The 22,613-nt window shown below is 38.7% G+C and overlaps 1 protein-coding gene across 1 annotated transcript in view; it reads right to left on the reverse strand.

Annotated features, from left to right (window-relative positions):
- Positions 1-22,613, reverse strand: part of LOC123750908 (glutamate receptor ionotropic, kainate 2-like) — a 285,687-nt gene that overhangs the window by 223,436 nt on the left and 39,638 nt on the right. Inside the window, exons 2-4 of the mRNA XM_045733008.2 lie at positions 3,859-3,966; positions 3,627-3,748; positions 3,408-3,524 (exon numbers count right to left, since the gene is read on the reverse strand). Of these exons, the coding sequence (XP_045588964.1) occupies positions 3,408-3,524; positions 3,627-3,748; positions 3,859-3,946 (327 nt within the window). The 5' untranslated portion in view covers positions 3,947-3,966. The remainder of the gene's footprint in view (positions 1-3,407; positions 3,525-3,626; positions 3,749-3,858; positions 3,967-22,613) is intronic.

Raw genomic sequence — 22,613 nt, forward strand, 5'->3', positions numbered from 1 at the left:
TCACCTTATAACTGGCCTTGTAGATAAGGGAATTTACTACTCTTAGGTAAAGATTGTTTTGAGTCCACAAGGTCTACGAATTTGTTCCAAAATTTGTCCCGATCTTCCTCATCTTTTCATGAGAAAGTAGGTAAATTCATTAGAGGGAGTCGAGCTTCAGTTTGACTCATATTAGATGAAACGGTTGTTGTTACCTTGTTCTGGGCAATTATTTTGAAGAAAGAGTGTAACATGACCTGAGTGTGATCTTCATAATTCGCTAGATCAACCATAATGTCGTCTATTTCTGTTGCTGATAAATTGGTGTTGGCAAGTTCAGCTATGTATGTTGCTATTTGGCATTTTATTTGCTAAAATTTACCTGTTGCGGCTTGATAATTGCTTTCCAGGTCAGCACAATCAACTGAGGATTGTTGTGACAAATCTTCACATTTCTTGATCTGTTTTGTTAAGTGGCCTTTAAGACCTACAAGGGTTCTCTTCAATCTTCCTGCAGTATCCATACTGGTTAGCTGGCTAAGCCTTGTGGGGCATTTATTTGGGTTGCTCATAATGCTGAACAAATACTGTTGGAGTAGCCTAGAGTAAAATTCTGCAATCACTAGACTATAACCCCTCCTCTTCTTGAGGTTAGCACTTAAAATTAATATACATTATTTATAATCATACACACTAACGATTTGAGTGAACCAGTGTCACTGAAAGTACCTTTAGGTTAGCTACTCAATTTTCACCCAAGGATGGTATAGACACTAATTAATCACTCAAAAGTGCAATGATTATAAGTAAATTATTATATATACACAACTCAACTCGAGCTGGTATTAATTACACCCGAAATAGGGTTTGCACTATCAATTAATGGTGATAGGTTGTTCATTGTAGTACAACTAGATTATGGAAACATGGAACTAGGATGAACAATAGTTAGTTCAACTAGTCAATGGTAATATGGACTAGGTTATCAATGAACACTAGTCATTGTCATATCCTACCCTGTAGGAGGTTGGCAATTAGTAAATATTGTGTTGATGAAACTAGTGCAATATATATTTAAAGTATTTTCTCTTAAAAAAGTAGAGAAATTATAGACTTTAAGAAATTATACTTTAAGAAATTTCTTAAAGTAGAGAAATTATATACACAATGGTTGATGATAGCCTCTAGTATTATCTAGAAATATTAAGTCTTATTAGTGACTCGCAAAATTACCACCACAAAATTCGTGGATAAACATGCGAGGGTGCAGCCGCTAATTTGGCTGGTTTTAAAATAAGCGCTGTGACTCCACAGAATTAAAATGCGACAAAATTAGTGGGTGCCCGTGGAGACGCTGTGAGGCTCGGCTGAGGGGGTCGTGAGCTCGCTCGAGGCTACGCGGCCGATCACTGTCTGTTACTGATAATATTATACTACTGTTTTGTATAAATTGCACTAATTGCATTAGTACCAGTGTCTTTCTGGTTTGTTGTGGACCATTAATCATGATCCAGGTTCGAAGTACCAAATAATTTGGGAGATTCGAACCGGTTCTGTGCTATCTTGGTTCAAAGGACCAAATAATGTGGGGAACCGACCTGTGAGATTTATATTTATTTAATTTATATGAATTTATATATAATTTAAATGTGCGAGAATTTATATATTTCGATAACAATTGTATGATGTTTAGTGGACTGTATTTCTGCAAATTCTCATAAATTGATCTCCTTACACATCATGGGGGTTTATATATATATATATATATATATATATATATATATATATATATATATATATATGCGAACAAGCCTGAATGGTCCCCAGGACAATATGCAACTGAAAACTCACACCCCCGAAGTGACTCGAACCCATACTCCCAGGAGCAACGCAACTGGTATGTACAAGAAGCCTTAATCCACTTGACCATCACGACCAGACATAATGAGGTGATAGCCGAGGCTATCATAATGAGGTGATAGCCGAGGCTCATTATGTCCGGTCGTGATGGTCAAGTGGATTAAGGCGTCTTGTACATACCAGTTGCGTTGCTCCTGGGAGTATGGGTTCGAGTCACTTCTGGGGTGTGAGTTTTCAGTTGCATATTGTCCTGGGGACCATTCAGGCTTGTTCGCATTTGTGTTCCTCACGTGTGCCCCAAAGAATGAGGTGATTTGGTAAAATGCTATGCCCAAGATTACTATCCGAGTGCCGGCGGTGGGGTGGTTCAAATAGCCTCGGCTATCACCTCATTATGTCCGGTCGTGATAGTCAAGTGGATTAAGGCGTCTTGTACATACCAGTTGCGTTACTCCTGGGAGTATGGGTTCGAGTCACTTCTGGGGTGTGAGTTTTCAGTTATATATATATATATATATATATATATATATATATATATATATATATATATATATATATATATATATATATATATATATATGCAGATAATCAAACTACAGTATTAAACTACATACATTAGTAATTGAAATTGAGAACTCTTATCATATATGACTGATTTTGTCCTAGACAACCAGTAGGAACATGGATGAATAAGCCAGTCGATCCACCTTGTGGGTGTGGCTTGTCCCCCATTCATGTACTGGTTTCTAGGTTACTAACTTCCTCTCCAATTGTTCCTGTCAAAGGCCACTTACATACTAGCAATAATCCTATATATATGACAGCTATATGTGAGGAAATATTGCCAATTTAATTAAAGATGAGAATAATACTCAATCTGGGTTGGTCGCTGACTCATGTCTTAGCCGGAATTATGGTATCTACCTAACATTACTGGCCAGGAATGACTAGATAACATTTCAGAAAGACACATCCCTTGTTTAAATGATGACTGCGTGTTGATGATGGATAATGACTGCGTGTTGATGATGGAAGAAGCACTAATTTACTCTCCGTAACACCTCGTCTAAGGGAGAATTATTGGAGCTGAACTCGCTCCAGCGACCTGTTATCTTAACAATAATGGCTGACTACTCCCTCCTCCACTGACACCCTGGCTTTCTTAGTTCAGATGTCAATAAGTGATAGAAAGGCCACATATACTCAATTTGGTACTGATACTTAAGTTAATTAAGGTGAAATGTTTTTATGATGTTAACAGTCCAAAGGCTGCTGCATTAAAAATAATTCCCAGCAGAATAGCTAGCGAATTTAATAGCGACGTCGCAATGATATCGCGTTTTCTATTGAAGGAAATTCCACTTCAGGCTACATTTTCTATAGGTTAACTTGTGTATACAACCCAGCAGCAATATCATTTGCTTATTTTATTAAATATTTGTAAATAGTGTCGGGTTTTCCGATACTGCATGAGTACCGGACCTGTCCTAACAATAATGTTTAAGTGTTTTGTTCGCCTCGGTAATAATTAGGTAGGGTTTCTCTGAATTATTGAAGCTATCACTTACTCTCCTCGCCTCTGTCATCCAGGAAAGATGCACCTGCGTTAAGTTAGCACGAGGCGCACGAAATTCCCCTTCGAACAGCGTAACTGCAACTGTTGATCGCGTAAACGCCATGAATTCCTGAAAAAGATCAAACATTTGTTTCATGCGAAAATATGTACAGATGTCGAGGATATTATTTGAGCAAATCCCACAGGGGAAGATGGACTCACTCTCACACACCTTTAAGACCGTAGTTGGCCAATAGGCTCCGTCTGTGAAGAAGACAAGAGAGGAACGGGAGTCAGACTCGCTTGACACGACTGCCTGGAGAGCCCTGGCTGTTGCTGGTGGTGGTGATGCTGCTGTTGTTTCAGAAATAAAGCCATCTAATGTCAGCAAATGTATTTGTTTTCATTTCTTTGTTGTATTATTACCAAGTAAACAATATCTATATGTTTTTGTTTGACTTTACCATAACGTAAATGCAGCTGCCTGTCAACCAGCAAGGCAGTAACAGGAAGGAAAAGCAGGGGCGCTGTCACCTTAAGTGCTGTCACCATGTTGACTCGTCCAGGAGAGACTGTAAATGCATCAACTAATATCATTAGTAGTTCCAACTCTTCATATAAAAATTTCAAAGTACTAGAATTAGAGACTTCAAAGGAAGTCTAAAACCAATTTATTGGATTGTGGCAGAAGCACAATCATCGAACACAGTGCAATCATTAGAGGTCTGTGATTTCTTAGGTTTTTTCCAGCAAATGAAGAAAATGAACTCTGATGCTCAAAAAGTACATTGCAAGTACATTACTCAATACAAAAACAAGTGGCAAGTCACGCAATACAAAAAACATACAGGAAGTTACACAATACAAAAACATGAGTCACTTTTTAATTGCATTTTGGTGGGAAAAGTTTTTTGCTACTTCCGCAATGTTTTTCTCCAACAAAATCACGTGGCGGGAATGCACAAAATCATAATCACAATTTGAAAAATATTATGAAACCACAACACGTCTCTAGTGAGAAGCACAATCAACGATTGTGCTTGCTTCTCGTAAGACATGAATTCCTGAAGTAGGTGAAACCTTTATTTCATGTGAAAATATGTACAGAAGTCGAGAATATTATATAAAGTATGATCCATCCGTACATAAAGATGGATCAACTCCTCCAGCAATTCAATATCTTCATCATGCTTGCCAGCACGTGGAATCTAGTGAGGATTGATTTTTTCACTTTTCTCACAGAGCACCTAAACAACGACCAGGTGAAAATATATTGGCTGCCTAATCGAATCGTCTTATCTATGTGATGACTGAAATATTAATGTATTTAAAGGTTCTCGTTATCAACTTGTAGAACTGAGGTTCCCTTGTCATTCTTTGAAGGACTTGTAGGCTTCAATTTTCTGTTATTTTTTTTAGTTTATATTAATTTAGCTCAAATTGTTATGTGTATCTTTGTCACTATTTTGTGTGATATTTATTTTGTTTATTTTATCTGACAAAGACGTCAACCTGCCTCCAATCAAAAGTATTCTATCAGTGTGAAATATTTTAGGCTCAAATTGTCTCATTTTATATATAAATATATATATGTAAATATATATATATATATATATGTATATAAATATATATATATATATATATATATATATATATATATATATATATATATATATATATATATATATATATATATATATATATGTAAATATATATATATATGTCGTACCTAATAGCCAGAACGCACTTCTCAGCCTACTATTCAAGGCCCGATTTGCCTAATAAGCCAAGTTTTCATGAATTAATGTTTTTTCGTCTACCTAACCTACCTAACCTAACCTAACCTAGCTTTTTTTGGCTACCTAACCTAACCTTACCTATAAATATAGGTTAGGTTAGGTTAGGTAGAGTGGGTTAGGTTCGGTCATATATCTACGTTAATTTTAACTCCAATAAAAAAAAATTGACCTCATACATAGAGAAAAGAATTGCTTTATCATTTCATAAGAAAAAAATTATAGTAAATATATTAATTCAGGAAAACTTGGCTTATTAGGCAAATCGGGCCTTGAATAGTAGGCTGAGAAGTGAGTTCTGGCTACTAGGTACGACATATATAAATATATATATATATATATATATATATATATATATATATATATATATATATATATATATATATATATATATATATATATATATATATATATATTTTGGTAGCAGTCTTTCCTGTAGACATATTTTATTAAATATGACCGAAAAAGTAAGATTAATAATTCTAACACGAATTTTCTCAATCTTTCGTACATTATGCTTCACTGTTGGAGGTAAATCAAAAATCACTTCTCCAAAATTCATTTTTATTTCTAGTCTGACGCGACACGGGCGCGTTTCGTAAAACTTATTACATTTTCAAAGACTTCACAAATACACAACTGATTAGAACTTGCGTTTCCCTGATTTTATATCTACATTTGAGTGAGGTGGGAAGGGTGATGTGGCATTACATTTGAGTGAGGTGGGAAGGATGATGTGGCATTAACACAAGACAGAACACTAGAGGATATTAATAGGGTATTAAAAGTATCAACACAAGACAGAACACGAAACAATGGATATTGAATAGAAGTGTTTGTAGAAAGCCTATTGGTCCATATTTCTTGATGCTTCTATATTGGAGCGGAGTCTTGAGGTGGGTAGAATATAGTTGTGCAATAATTGGCTGTTGATTGCTGGTGTTGACTTCTTGATGTGTAGTGCCTCGCAAACGTCAAGCCTGCTATCGCAAACGAGCGATAGCAGGCGGCTTGACGTTTGCGAGGCACTACACATCAAGAAGTCAACACCAGCAATCAACAGCCAATTATTGCACAACTATATTCTACCCACCTCAAGACTCCGCTCCAATATAGAAGCATCAAGAAATATGGACCGATAGGCTTTCTACAAACACTTCTATTCAATATCCATTGTTTCGTGTTCTGTCTTGTGTTGATACTTTTAATACCCTATTAATATCCTCTAGTGTTCTGTCTTGTGTTAATGCCACATCATCCTTCCCACCTCACTCAAATGTAATGCCACATCACCCTTCCCACCTCACTCAAATGTAGATATAAAATCAGGGAAACGCAAGTTCTAATCAGTTGTGTATTTGTGAAGTCTTTGAAAATGTAATAAGTTTTACGAAACGCGCCCGTGTCGCGTCAGACTAGAAATAAAAATGAATTTTGGAGAAGTGATTTTTGATTTACCTCCAACAGTGAAGCATAATGTACGAAAGATTGAGAAAATTCGTGTTAGAATTATTAATCTTACTTTTTCGGTCATATTTAATAAAATATATATATATATATATATATATATATATATATTTATATATATATATATACATATATATATATATATATATATATATATATATATATATATATATATATATATATATATGCATATATATATATATATATATATATATATATATATATATATATATATATATATATATATATATATATATATATATATATATATGTCGTACCTAGAAGCCAAAACGCATTTCTCGGCCTACTATGCAAGGCCCGATTAGCCTAATAAGCCAAGTTTTCCTGAATTATTATATTTTCTCAATTTTTTTTCTTATGAGATGATAAAGCTACCCATTTCATTATGTATGAGGTCAATATTTTTTTATTGGAGTTAAAATTAACGTAGATATATGACCAAACCTAACCAACCCTACCTAACCTAACCTAACCTATCTTTTTAGGTTAGGTTAGGTTAGGTAGCCGAAAAAGTTAGGTTAGGTTTGGTTAGGTAGGTTAGGTAGTCGAAAAACAATTAATTCATGAAAACTTGGCTTATTAGGCAAATCGGGCCTTGCATAGTAGGCAGAGAAGTGCGTTCTGGCTATTAGGTACGACATATATATATATATATATATATATATATATATATTGTGACGGTAACGCGTTGGTGTTCGGCTGTTTAAGGCTAGGGGTATGGCCTCGTCACATAGTTATAAAAAAAAATAGAAAAACTGGAACTTCGTCTGTGGTAAGGTAAGGAGAAGACACACAAAACACAAGTAAAACTTTAACAATGAAATTTTAATTACGTTAAATAAATCAAAACATGAAAATATGGACAAACAAATATGTATAATAAAATCAATGAATCAAAATAATAAGAATACTTAAATGACACAATGAAAAGTTACGTTAAGGCAAAATAACAAGAAGTGCAACAAAAGTTAAGTGGGAGGTGCTGGAATATTGGCTTAAAGCCACCACCTCTCTCAGTACACGCTAACGTCTAGCTGGGAGGAGTGCTGGCTACGAAAGCACGGAACATTCTGAGGACTGATGTTGGGGCGACCCCAGACATCAGGTAGTATTGGGGGGCGAGTGCAGGTGCAGCCAGACCGGCGACCAATCAGCGGAGTCGTAGCGATCAACGGGTAGTTTGGTGGTTGGAGTTCGAACAGGTGGCTGCTGCATACGTTTCTGCTCACCCTGGCAAGCCTTGCTGGTGGTGTTGCCGTTGTTGGACATTTCTTCCATAGTCTTTTTATATAATTGTGAAGACGTAATTTTGGAGGGAAGAGCAGGCTCAATCTCTTGAAGGAGATTATCGTCACAACTCTCCCCCGAAGCCTGCGGTTCTGGAAGAAGTACGTCGTTATGTGGTGGAGTAATGGATGGAGTTGCTTCTACTTCATAAACTCTGGAGAGATCATGGGCTAAGATGTTGTCAGACTCTTGGTATAGCGTGTCTCCAGGTTGAATTTCTGCAGGTAGCAAGCCCATAGTAGAAGACGTTGAGATGAGAAGTGGGCGTGCTGCAGGAGGTGTAGGGTGGTGTGGTTCGTATTGATGGTGGACCGAGCACTTTTCAGGTGTGGAGTGAAGTGCTGAAGCTTCAGGATGAGGAAGAGTAGCTCCTTGCCAATTGTTCCGTCGTTCCTTGTAGCAGTAGTCGCCGACAGGTGTATTCTTCTCGCCTCGTTGTTGCATCACGACACCACCAACGTCGGTACCCCTAGCGTCGACATGGAGGATGAAGGGTTTATCTGACGAGGTGAGAGTGGAATTAGAAGAGGGCATAGGAGCACGATTATTATCCTGAAAGCATTTGGGAAGATCATTAAGGATTTTGGAATTAGAAAGCGCCGACTCCTTGTCAGTGCTTTCGGGAGAAGAAGCCGGGATGGTCTCACTGTGGATGTAGGGTTCTGTGAAAGTAGAATAGTTTATCAAGACAGTGGGAGGAGTACCATTATATTGCTTCAGGAGGTTGACGTGGCACAGCTGGGTCTTCCGCCGCCTATCTGGAGTCTCTATCACATAATTATTATTATTCCTGCACTCTTTGACGCAGTAGGGTCCTGAAAATCTGTTCTGTAAAGGTGAACCTGGGATAGGGAAATAAGCAAGGACGAAGTCTCCCGGCTTGAATTTTCTTACTTTGCTGGTCTGGTCGTAATGAGTCTTCATTCTCACCTGGGCTTTCAATAGATTATCATGGGCAAAGCGGTGGACTCTCTCTAGAATGTGCTGAAGGTTTTGAAGAAACTGGGGCACATTCTGATGCTCACTGAAGGTGGCATCTCTGAGAGAGTCTTTGAAAGCCTTAAGGGGAGTACGGCACTTACGGCCGTAGAGCATCTCATAAGGAGATACTCCTAGGGACTCATTGGGGAGACTTCTGAAAATACACATTATTAGGTCAATCTGCTTATCCCAATCCTTTGAGGTTTCACTACAAAACTTTTTCAAGAGTGCTTTGATGGTCTGATGACTACGTTCAAGAGAACCCTGTGAAGCAGGATGATAGGGGCTGGACAATACCTGTTTGATGTTGAACTCCTCCAGTGTCTTTTTGAAGAGATCACTGGTGAAGTTGGTGCCACAATCACTTTGAATCTCCCTGGGAAATCCGTATTGAGTGAAGATCTTCAGTAGATGTTTGATAACCGTAGCAGCCGTGATGTTCTTCACTGGAACTGCTATGGGAAATCTGGTGGTAGGACACAGGATGGTTAGGATGTAGGCGTTACCTGAACTGGTCCGAGGTAAAGGACCAACACAGTCTATTATGAGTCTGTGGAAAGGTTCCACAGGCACCTGTATGGGAATCAGTGGTGCTCTGGGAATGGAGACGTTCGGTTTGCCTGCCATCTGACATGTATGACACTGTTTTACGTACTGTTTGACGTTGTTTACCATACCTGGCCAGTAGTAGTCTTGACGAATCCCATGGTAAGTCTTGTTGAAGCCGTAGTGGGAGAATGCTCCATGGGCCAGGTGTAGAATAGTGGGCCGCAGGCTGGTGGGAATCACAAGTTGTTCGGTGTTGGCCCAATCGTCCTCCTCCTTCAGTTTACTGGGTCTATATCTGCGGTAGAGCAAGTCGTTCTCTAGGAAGAACCCAGGAATACTGTCGGGTTGAGTCTCAGCCTGGAAAAACAATGGTGTTAAAGTAAGATCTTCCCTCTGCAACTTACGGAACTCCAACTTGGTCAGATGCGGGGGTAGTTTCTGAGGGTCTTGAGGGACAGCGGTAGCAGTAGAGTCAGCTGGCTGTGGACGTGCGGCTTGTGCACGGGTGGTCACGAGAACCGGAGGAGAAACTTCATCACTCTCTTGAACCTCTGCTGGAACATACTCAAGAATAGGGTTACTTGGCACAGAGTTACACACCTGGGGTTTGTCCATGACGATCAGGTTGGTCGGTTGCAGGTCTTCTGCCAAGTCGTTGCCTAGGAGAAGTTGCACTCCAGGCATGGGAAAAGGCTTTTCCCTGACGGCGACTTGGACTTCCCCGTTCACGTAGGGACAATCCAGGTGGACTCTGGCGAGAGGGTATGGAGTGGTAGCAGTGAGGTCAGTGATGAAGACGGTTTCTCCGGTGTAGACGATGTTGGGCACAGCCGACTTCAAGATGATCGATTGTAGAGCCGCTGTGTCCCTCAAGATCTTCAACTTGAAACGTCCCTCCGGATTTGAACCGTTGGCAGAGACAGTTCCAGTATACAGGTGGTTACTGAAAAGAGAAAGATCATTAACATCAACACCAACATTCATCACAGGCTTACCGGACTTAGGAGGAGTTGGTTTGGGTCGTTGTTGGTCAGTGGTTCCCTTGTATTGGGACTTACCACACTTGTCTATGGTATGTCCATAGAGTCTACAATATTTGCAGTACAGTTGTGAACCAGCTTGATCGGGGCTCACCTTCTCGTAACTGTACCACGACTTCTTACTGGAGGATGGTTCAGGTGTCAGCCGGTGGATGAGGCTGTAAGTGTCAGCCGACTTAGCACACTTCAGGTAGTCGGTTTCTTCTTTATCTGCTAAGTAGAGGCGGACAGGAGGCGGCACACGTCTCAAGAATTCCTCAACAAGCATCAGGTTGACGAGTTCTGTAAAAGTAGAGACATGTGCTGCTTCCAGCCATTTCATGAAATACCTCCGTTTCGTGTTAGCAAACTCTAGGAAGGTAGTGGTACTTGCCTTCAGGTGGTCACGGAATTTCCTTCTATAACTTTCAGTAGAGAGGAGGTAGGCGTCCAACACTGCTTGTTTCAGAGTGTAGTAGTCATTCTCAGACGCCAAAGTACTGAGTGTGACTGCAGCTCTACCTGTAAGATGGACTCTGAGAAGTGTGGCCCATTGGTCGACAGGCCAACTGAGTTGATTAGCAAGGGTTTCAAAGGTGGTAAAGAACACATCAACTTCTGCTTCTACAAAGGATGGCATTAACTTACTTGCATGTGATATATTAAAACTGATGGGAAGATTGGCAGTAGCTTGCTGGCGTTGAGTGAGGTGTGAAGTTTCCAACGTGTATTCCCGTTGACGACACTCAAGAACCAGAGTCGCTTGTTGCTTGTCATGTTCGCGTTGTATTTCCAACTCGCGTTGTTTGGTTTCAAGCTGTAAGCGTTCCCGCTCCTGGAGTGTTTCAAGCTGTACTCGTTCGCGTTCACGGAGTAATGCGACCTCACGTTCCTGGAGGGCGAGTCCGCGTTCTTGTTCTTCTCTTCGTATGGCAGCTGCTCGTTCTTGTTGTTCGAGGGCTTCCCTTTGCTGTTCGCGGGCTTCCTTTTGCTGCTCACGTTCAATCTTAGCCAGCTCTAGTTTGAGTTTCAGCGTTGCCAAATCAGTTTTATCTGCAATATAGTAAGTTTCATGAGTTTCAGAGTCTATCTTACCTTGCTCTAAATAGTAATCCAGCAACAGGTTGTGTAGGTCATTTTTGTTGGCTTGGTAGGGAACTTCTAGTTGATACTCATGTGCAAGAGTTTGTAGTTCAGTCCTCTTGGCACGACTTAAAGTCCCTATTTCACCTGCTGGATTTGCACGGAAAGTTTGGAGACGAAACATGGTGAAATTAGCAAATAAAGGTACACGAATATTCAATAATGAAATGTCAGAAACAGGACAACGTGGCAACTGGTACCTATCCTGTGTGATCTTTAACAATTAACGTTAAGTGAAAGTTATTATATGATTAAATTAAATCAAGGGCGCAGGAAATCTTGTACCCGGTACTCATGTAAGAGAATAAGGGCAAGAAAATCCTACTAACAAATGAAACAAAGTTTCGAAAACAAATGAAACAGTTAAATGCTTCAAAAGTAAAATTGGTAGTCCAAGGATGTAGGCATACCTTGCCAAGTCTCTATAGGACATAAAGCAAGTTTTTCCCACTGAATTTAATATGATACTTACAGAATTAGCGAACTTTTGTGCTCTGAAAAAATAAGCTAATTCCCTACCGTTGTATGTATCATCATCTCTGACTGACGTGTAGGGGTGCGAGGTGTCAACTGGTGACGAGAACTGCTGCTGAGGTCCCAATTCAGCAACTAAAGTTCGAGCTAGAGGAACTATGGCCCTCTTTGTCCTCCTACAGTCAGATTGCAGAAGATTGGGTACTCTTGACCCGGGGCAGACCACAGTACCAGGGTACCAATATGATGATCTGTCAGAATGAGAAATATTCAAGGGACATAGATGGTAAATACGAGTAATAACAAGGAGGGAGAGATGACCAATTAAGAGTATGACTGCGGCCTACAGTCACCACGTAATCCAGAGTTGTCTCACCTTCACTATATGTTACTCTCGTAATGCACAATACACCGCACCTTATAAAAAATGAAATTGAATGAAAAATAGTAAAGCTACGTTAACAAAGTTAAATACGCTTACCATAAATTACCACTTGGCACCAGTACCTGAGTGAAGCATCCCGGACAGGCCCCCATATAACTTGTGACGGTAACGCGTTGGTGTTCGGCTGTTTAAGGCTAGGGGTATGGCCTCGTCACATAGTTATAAAAAAAAATAGAAAAACTGGAACTTCGTCTGTGGTAAGGTAAGGAGAAGACACACAAAACACAAGTAAAACTTTAACAATGAAATTTTAATTACGTTAAATAAATCAAAACATGAAAATATGGACAAACAAATATGTATAATAAAATCAATGAATCAAAATAATAAGAATACTTAAATGACACAATGAAAAGTTACGTTAAGGCAAAATAACAAGAAGTGCAACAAAAGTTAAGTGGGAGGTGCTGGAATATTGGCTTAAAGCCACCACCTCTCTCAGTACACGCTAACGTCTAGCTGGGAGGAGTGCTGGCTACGAAAGCACGGAACATTCTGAGGACTGATGTTGGGGCGACCCCAGACATCAGGTAGTATTGGGGGGCGAGTGCAGGTGCAGCCAGACCGGCGACCAATCAGCGGAGTCGTAGCGATCAACGGGTAGTTTGGTGGTTGGAGTTCGAACAGGTGGCTGCTGCATACGTTTCTGCTCACCCTGGCAAGCCTTGCTGGTGGTGTTGCCGTTGTTGGACATTTCTTCCATAGTCTTTTTATATAATTGTGAAGACGTAATTTTGGAGGGAAGAGCAGGCTCAATCTCTTGAAGGAGATTATCGTCACAATATATATATATATATATATATATATATATATATATATATATATATATATATATATATATATATGTCGTACCTAGTAGCCAGAATGCACTTCTCAGCCTACTATGCAAGGCCCGATTTGCCTAATAAGCCAAGTTTTCCTGAATTAATATATTTTCTCTAAATTTTTTCTTATGAAATGATAAAGCTACCCATTTCATTATGTATGAGGTCAATTTTTTTTTATTGAAGTTAAAATTATCGTAGATATATGACCGAACCTAACCAACCCTACCTAAGCTAACCTAACCTATCTCTATAGGTTAGGTTAGGTTAGGTAGCCGAAAAAGTTAGGTTAGGGCAGGTTAGGTAGTCGAAAAACAATTAATTCATGAAAACGTGGCTTATTAGGCAAATCGGGCCTTGCATAGTAGGCTGAGAAGTGCGTTCTGGCTACTAGGTACGACATATATATATATATATGCATATATATATATGCATATATATATATATGCATATATATATATATATATATATATATATATATATATATATATATATATATATATATATATATATATATATATATATATATATATATATATATATATATATATATATATATATATATATATATGTGTGTGTGTGTGTGTGTCGTACCTAGTAGCCAGAACGCACTTCTCAGCCTACTACGCAAGGCCCGATTTGCCTAATAAGCCAAGTTTTCCTTAATTAATAACTTTTTTCTATTTTTTTTCTTATGAAATGATAAAGCTACCCATTTCATTATGTATGAGGTAATTTTTTTTATTGGAGTTAAAATTAACGTAGATATATGTCCGAACCTTACCAACCCTACCTAACCTCACCTAACCTATCTTTATCGGTTAGGTTAGGTTAGGTAGCCGAAAAAGTTAGGTTAGGTTAGGTTAGGTAGGTTAGGTAGTCGAAAAACAATTAATTCATGAAAACTAGGCTTATTAGGCAAATCGGGCCTTGAATAGTAGGCTGAGAAGTGCGTTCTGGCTACTAGGTACGACATATATATATATATATATATATATATATATATATATATATATATATATATATATATATATATATATATATATGTCGTACCTAATAGCCAGAACGCACTTCTCAGCCTACTATGCAAGGCCCGATTTGCCTCATAAGCCAAGTTTTCATTAATTAATACATTTTCTCTAATTTTTTGCTTATGAAATGATAAAGCTACCCATTTCATTATGTATGAGGTCAATTTTTTTTTATTGGAGTTAAAATTAACGTAAATATATGACCGAACCTAACCAACCCTACCTAACCTAACCTAACCTATCTTTATAGGTTAGGTTAGGTTAGGTGGCCGAAAAAGTTAGGTTAGGTTAGGTTAGGTAGGTTACGTAGTCGAAAAACAATTAATTCATGAAAACTTGGCTTATTAGGCAAATTGGGCCTTGCATAGTAGGCTGAGAAGTGCGTTCTGGCTACTAGGTACGACATATATATATATATATATATATATATATATATATATATATATATATATATATATATATATATATATATATATATATATGTCGTACCTAGTAGCCAGAACGCACTTCTCAGCCTAATATGCAAGACCAAATTTGCCTAATAAGCCAAGTTTTCCTCAATTAATATATTTTCTCTAATTTTTTTCTTCTGAAATGATAAAGCTACCCATTTCATTATGTATGATGTCAATTTTTTTTTATTGGAGTTCAAATTAACGTAGATATATGACCAAACCTAACCAACCCTACCTAACCTAACCTAACCTATCTTTATAGGTTAGGTTAGGTTAGGTAGCCGAAAAACTTAGGTTAGGTTAGGTTAGGTAGGTTAGGTAGTCGAAAAACAATTAATTCATGAAAACTTGGCTTACTAGGCAAATTTGGCCTTGCATAGTAGGCTGAGAAGGGAGTTCTGGCTACTAGGTACGACATATATATATATATATATATATATATATATATATATATATATATATATATATATATATATATATATATATATGTCGTACCTAGTAGCCAGAACTCACTTCTCAGCCTACTATGCATGGCCCGATTTGCCTAATAAGCCAAGTTTTCCTCAATTAATATATTTTCTCTAAATTTTTTCTTATGGAATCATAAAGCTACCCATTTCATTATGTATGACGTCAATTTTTTTTCATTGGAGTTAAAATTAACGTAGATATATAATCGAACCTAACCAACCCTACCTAACCTAACCTAACCTATCTCTATAGGTTAGGTTGGGTTATGTAGCCGAAAAAGTTAGGTTAGGTTAGGTTAGGTAGGTTAGGTAGTCGAAAAACAATTAATTCATAAAAACTTGGCTTATTAGGCAAATCGGGCCTTGCATAGTAGGCTGAGAAGTGAGTTCTGGCTACTAGGTACGACATATATATATATATATATATATATATATATATATATATATATATATATATATATATATATATATATATATATATATATATATATATATATATATATATATATATATATATATATATATATATATATATATATATATATATATATATATATATATATATGTCGTACCTAATAGCCAGAACGCACTTCTCAGCCTACTATTCAAGGCCCGATTTGCCTAATAAGCCAAGTTTTCATGAACTAATGTTTTTTCGTCTACCTAACATACCTAACCTAACCTAACCTAGCTTTTTTTGGCTACCTAACCTAACCTTACCTATAAATAGAGGTTAGGTTAGGTTAGGTAGGGTTGGTTAGGTTCGGTCATATATCTACGTTAATTTTAACTCCAATAAAAAAAATTGACCTCATACATAGAGAAAAGGGTTGCTTTATCATTTCATAAGAAAAAAATTATAGTAAATATATTAATTCAGGAAAACTTGGCTTATTAGGCAAATCGGGCCTTGAATAGTAGGCTGAGAAGTGAGTTCTGGCTACTAGGTACGACATATATATACATACATATATATATGCATATGTCGTACCTAGTAGCCAGAACGCACTTCTCAGCCTACTATGCAAGGCCCGATTTGCCTAATAAGCCAAGTTTTCCTAAATTAATATATTTTCTCTATTTTTTTTCTTATGAAATGATAAAGCTACCCATTTCATTATGTATGAGGTCAATTTTTTTTTATTGAAGTTAAAATTAACGTAGATATATGAACGAACCTAACCAACCCTACCTAACTTAACCTAACCTATCTTTATAGGTTAAGTAGCCGAAAAAGTTAGGTTAGGTTAGGTTAGGTAGGTTAGGAAGTCGAAAAACAATTAATTCAATAAAACTTGGCTTATTAGGCAAATTTTTCTGTTGATGGTTTGGTTGTGGGAAGAGATTATATGTTCCTTAATGGAGCCCTGTTGCTTATGCATCGTTAAACGCCTGGAAAGAGGCGTTGTTGTCTTGCCTATATACTGATTTTTTCGAGGCTTACAGTCCCCAAGAGGGCATTTGAAGGCATAGACGACGTTGGTCTCTTTTAAAGCGTTCTGCTTTGTGTCTGGAGAGTTTCTCATGAGCAGGCTGGCTGTTTTTTTGGTTTTATAGAAATCGTCAGTTGTATCTTCTGATTTTTGTCTGTAGGGATAACGTTTCTATTAACAATATCTTTCAGGACCCTTTCCTCCATTTTATGAGCTGTGGAAAAGAAGTTCCTGTAAAATAGTCTAATAGGGGGTATAGGTGTTGTGTTAGTTGTCTCTTCAGAGGTTACATGGCGTTTCACTTTTCTTTTTATGATGTCTTCAACGAAACCATTGGAGAAGCCGTTGTTGACTAGGACCTGCCTTACCCTACAGAGTTCTTCGTCGACTTGCTTCCATTCTGAGCTGTGGCTGAGAGCACGGTCGACATAAGCGTTAACAACAGTCCTCTTGTTCCTGTCTGGGCAATCACTGTTGGCATTTAGGCACATTCCTATGTTCGTTTCCTTAGTGTAGACTGCAGTGTGGAAACCTCCGCTCATTTCCATGACTGTTACAACTAGAAAGGGCAGCTTCCCATCCTTCTCCATCTCGTAAGTGAAACGCAACACAGAATTCTGCTCAAATGCCTCCTTGAGCTCCTACAGATATCTGACATCAGGTACTTGTGTAAAAATGTCGTCAAAATACCTGCAGTATATGGCCGGTTTCAAGATCATGTCGACTAAGACTTTTTGCTCGATGGTACCCATGTAGAAGTTTGCAAACAGGACACCTTGGGGAGAATCCATGGTGACCCCATCTACTTGCTTATTCATGTGCCCATCCGGGCTCAAGAAGGGTGCCTCTTTAGTACAAGCTTGGAATAGTTTCCTTAGAATGTTTTCTGGTATGTCAAGAGGAGTACAGGCCGGATCACGATACACTCTTTCCGCTATCATCCCTATTGTTTCATCCACAAGTACGTTAGTAAACAGTGATTCTACGTCCAACGAGGCTCTTATTCCTGTGGCTTGTGTTCCCCGCAGTAAGTCAACAAATTCCTTTGGAGACTTCAGGCTGAAAGCACAAGGTACATAAGGAGTCAGCAAGCCGTTGAGTCGCTTCGCCAGTCTGTACGTGGGTGTGAGTATCTGGCTGATGATTGGCCGAAGTGGGTTTCCAGGCTTGTGTGTCTTGACATTTCCATATGCATACCAAGGTTTGTATTCCCCAATAATCTTTGGCAGGTGGAGTCCGGATTTCTTGGCGTTCACAGTTTCGATCAATCTGTTGTCTTGATCGAAGATAAGTGACTTGATCATCAGTGAGGTTGATTCCAGCAAGTTTCAGGAAGCCGTCTCTTGGTCGAGGCATCGCCATAGGTCATTGTTACGAATCTTACTAGGATTCTGCCATTACTCTTGATTCTCATATTACTTTATTGTCTTGTTCTCTAATTAATATTGCATCCAGTTGTATGATATAAGATTTTGTATGTTATATATATTATAGCATGCTGTAGTGTGCCCGAGTTGCATTATATTGTATGAGGCTTTTGTGTTAGATTTCTCATGTAGTTTCTCCTTGTGGACGGTTGACCATATTTGGATATGGCCAGTGTGGGAACATTGTTGTCAATCGAGTGTTTATAGTTTTACCTTGATTAATTCCCATATTTGGTTGCCGTATTATTGTATAGAATGTTGTACCAGTGTTTACTACTCTTTAGTTCGATAATGTTTTGAATATTAGTGCTGCATTTTGTTATTAGAATTTCCACAATGTTTATGTGGACGTTTAGTGGATTTTTTGGTACACGCTTGGCTTGCGGACCAAGGCGTGGGCAAAAGCGTGGCAGCTGTTATCGAGACGAGTCATGTTTTAAGTTAAGTCATTGGTCCTTGTTATTTTAGTCCATATAAATGTTAGTTATCTGGTTAGATGATTGTGTTATCCCCATTTTATTAATCCATGTTCTGGTGATATTGCTCATGTCTCAATAATTAATTTCATTCTATGATATTGCATGCTGAAAAATATTTCTGGCTATTATTTATACATTTAAGTGTTATTAAGTTTGTCCCCCTTAGCATAAATATATTGTGATCCATTTTATGCAGTGATGTATTTTTACCCCTAGACAATTGTTGGCAAGGCCGATTTATTATCATTTTTATTGCACTGCGGGGAGAAGAACCTTATTTAGTCTCAAGGGTGGTAACAAATGAGGGCCACTGTCCAGGATATTAAACCTTAATTCCCTGTAATGTTTGTACAATTAACAGTGCTAATTACTAATAGCAATTGCCTTCCTAGGTACTCTGTGATTATCTAGTGACACCTAATCAAGCCTGTGAAATTATCTGTTCAATCTGAGCTGCTGTGAAAACTTCTCAACGCTTCACGATTTGAGGTAAGTGTTCAGCTTGTGCCAGGGCCCAAGCATAATTTTCAGTGTTGTTTCAAGTGTAAGTTGTGATTATTGAGCCAACCATGGAGGATCAGGTTGCTGCGCTGGTAGATCAGCCAAATTTTGGTAAAATTAAAGACTTAAAGAAGTCTGGTTTGTTATTGCTGGCTGATAAATTGAACCTAGCTATTTCCAGTAAAATGTTGAAAGCTCAAGTGTTAAGAGTGACTGTCACACACTTGGTGGAGGAGGAGAGACTTGAAGAAGAGTGTTTAGGAGAGTTAGAAGAAGAGTCAAGTGACAAGGTGGCAATCTTAAAGTTGGAGTTGGAGACTCAATTAGAAATGGCTAGGCTGGCAGCAGACAAGCAGAGGTTGGAGTTGCAGAACCAGCAAAAACCCCTTGAGCTGGCAGCAGACAAGCAAAGGTTGGAGTTGCAGAACCAGACAAAACACCTTGAGTTGGAGGCTCAGTTAAGACTAGCAGAGCAACAAACTAAACAATTAGAAATTCAGCAGAGTATGGCTGAAAATAATAACAGGTTAGAACAGCAGAGGATTGCGGCAGGTTTGGGTAACACTAGTAATAATCCAGAGAGTACAAATAGTTCTTATAAGTACAGTAAACATGTAGAATTCCCTAAGTTTAATGAAGAAGATCCAGAAATATTTTTCTTGCATTTTAAGAAACTAGCAGTCAGCATGAACTGGCCTGTCGATCAATGGGTTAGCATTTTACAAGGACAATTTAAGGGTAAAGCTCAAGAGGTATTTGCATCTTTGCCTGCTGAGAATTCTTTCGATTTTAAATTTGTTCAGCAAAGTATTTTGAATGCTTACCAGCAGATCCCAGAGGCACATAGAATAAAGTTCAGAAGTTTAAAAAGAGCACATGACCAGACTATTTCTGACTTTGTAAGAGTAAAATTAAATCACTTTGATAGATGGATTAAAGCACTTAATATTACAGACTTTGAGACTTTAAGAGACCTCATAGTAACTGAGGAAGTAGTGGGATGTCTACCAGAGAAATTAGCTTTATTTAAGGCTGAAAATAAACAAACCACTGATCTTATAAAGCTAGCCAAGCTAGCTGATGAGCATGAACTACTTACTAAAGTGCCTTTTAGAGCACCAATTAATCATTTTAATGCTAAAACTAATTATTATGCTCATAAAAATCATGTTTTCCAGACTCGACCTGCGACTTCACCTTCTCCCCTTAACCCTTCTCCTGTAAGGCCTAAATCTGAGAAACAACAGACAGGGTTGTCAACCTCAAGTAATGTAGTGATTAAGCCTACAGTGGATTCGGCTGTTCCGACCACTGGCAGATATTGCACGCATTGCAGGAGAAGAGGTCATGTGGTAAATTCATGTTATGCTTTGCACCCTGAGTTGAGACCAACTGGTCTAATTATGAGTAGGGGTTTGCAAACCATTAATGCCAATGTTTCTTCAGTCATGCCCAAGTGGATGACTAATTTTGATCCATACCTACATTCGGGAACCCTATTATGTACTAGTGGAGCCTGGAAACCAGTCCAGTTGTTAAGGGACACTGGTGCTTCCCAGTCTTTAATTTCTCGCCGTGTTCTTACTGATGTTAGCACAGAAGACACTGGAGAGGTAGTGTTATTGCAGGGACTTGGAGGGCATATCCAGCGTGTACCATTAATTAAGGTTAACCTGAATTCTTCTATTACACCAGGCTGGTGCACTGTAGCAGTTGCCCATTCCTGGGATTGATATCATTGTAGGTAATGATTTTGACAAGTGTCAATTTAGTGGGACCGATTGTCCTGTTATGTATACTAAACCTAATGCAGTACTGGCTCAACCAGATGCGGATGATGGTGTCATTTATCCAGCCTGTGTTGTGACCAGATCCATGGGTAAGCAGAATGTGGTAAGTCCTGCTACTACTAAGGTGGATGTTCTCGAGGCCAGGACCCCTTCAGACAGGGAGGTGGAGATGGACCTTGAAAATAAATTTTTAGCTCACGTGGATGTCGAGAGTGAGGCCGGTGCCAAAGCCCTAATTTATTCTGACCCAGATGGTCTGGAAGATGTGGCCCTGGTACCAATTCCTTGCCCACTCGCTCCAGTTGTAGAGTTCCAGACCTTGAGTAAGTTACAGAGTACTGATCCCAGTCTTGCTGAGTGTTATGCAGAAGCAGCCGACTCCATTGATACTTTGGAGGAGAGTACGGGTTGTTATTTCAAGGATCAATGCCTGATGAGAAGATGGAGACCATCAGGAACTCCCTCATCAGATGATTGTGAGTTTAACACCCAGCTCGTTGTGCCAACGGAGTATAGGGAGCAGATATTGCAAGCTGCCCATGATGACCTGATGGGAGGCCATCAAGGCATTACCAGTATGTATCATAAGATCTGTAAACTTTTTTATTGGCCAAAACTTAAAAAAGATGTTGTCAGATATTGCCACAATTGTGTTGTGTGTCAAACTGTAGGTAAGCCTAATCAGACTGTGCCACGAGCACCATTATACCCTATTGTAGTGCCAGAGGAGCCTTTTACTCATGTGGTACTGGATTGTGTCGGACCTTTACCCCGTATCAAATCCGGAAATATGTATATGTTTACAATTTTATGTATGACCACCAGGTTCCCTGAAACGTATGCTTTACGTAACATTAGAGCTTCTACCATTATAAGGCAGTTGGAACGATTTTTCTCACTATTTGGTATGCCCCGTATAATTCAAACTGATAATGGGAGTAATTTTTGTTCCACCACCTTTCAACAATTTTGTAATACTTTTGGTATAAAGCACAATTTTTCCAGTCCTTACCATCCTCAGAGTCAGGGGGGAATTGAGCGGTTCCACCAAACTCTCAAGAAAATGTTGAAGGCAACTGGGGAAGATTCACCCAGGCATTGGGATGATAATCTGCCATTTGTTTTATTTGCGGCTAGAGATGGATTGCACAGTGCACTAGAATGTTCTCCATTCGAGCTTCTATTCGGACATCAGGTGAGAGGACCTTTAAAAATGTTATATGAGAAATTGTTAGGAGATGTTACAGCCAGGCAGAGTGAGCGTTACCTGACGGATGTCAAAAGCAAGCTGTCCAGAACGAGGGAGTTGGCCTTACGACATCTAAGTGAACAACAACAGGTAATGAAGCAGAAACATGACGAGAGGTTCAAGGCCAAACTCAGAGTTTTTGAGCTAGGAGATTTGGTATTGGTCTTGAAGCCTCGTATGGGTACTTCTATGTCTAATAAATTTGCAGGACCGTATCAAGTAGTAAAACGTCTTGGGGAAGTTACTTACAAAGTTTGCCATCCCAAGCAGAAACGACAGACCATGAGTGTACACGTAAACCGGTTGAAGGCTTATTGTGGGCCTAGTGTTGTGGCTTGTTGTGTTGCTGAGGAGGTAATTCCTGAAGAGTCGAGTGTT

Source organism: Procambarus clarkii, chromosome 4 (assembly GCF_040958095.1).
Source record: "Procambarus clarkii isolate CNS0578487 chromosome 4, FALCON_Pclarkii_2.0, whole genome shotgun sequence".
Taxonomy (NCBI): domain Eukaryota; kingdom Metazoa; phylum Arthropoda; class Malacostraca; order Decapoda; family Cambaridae; genus Procambarus; species Procambarus clarkii.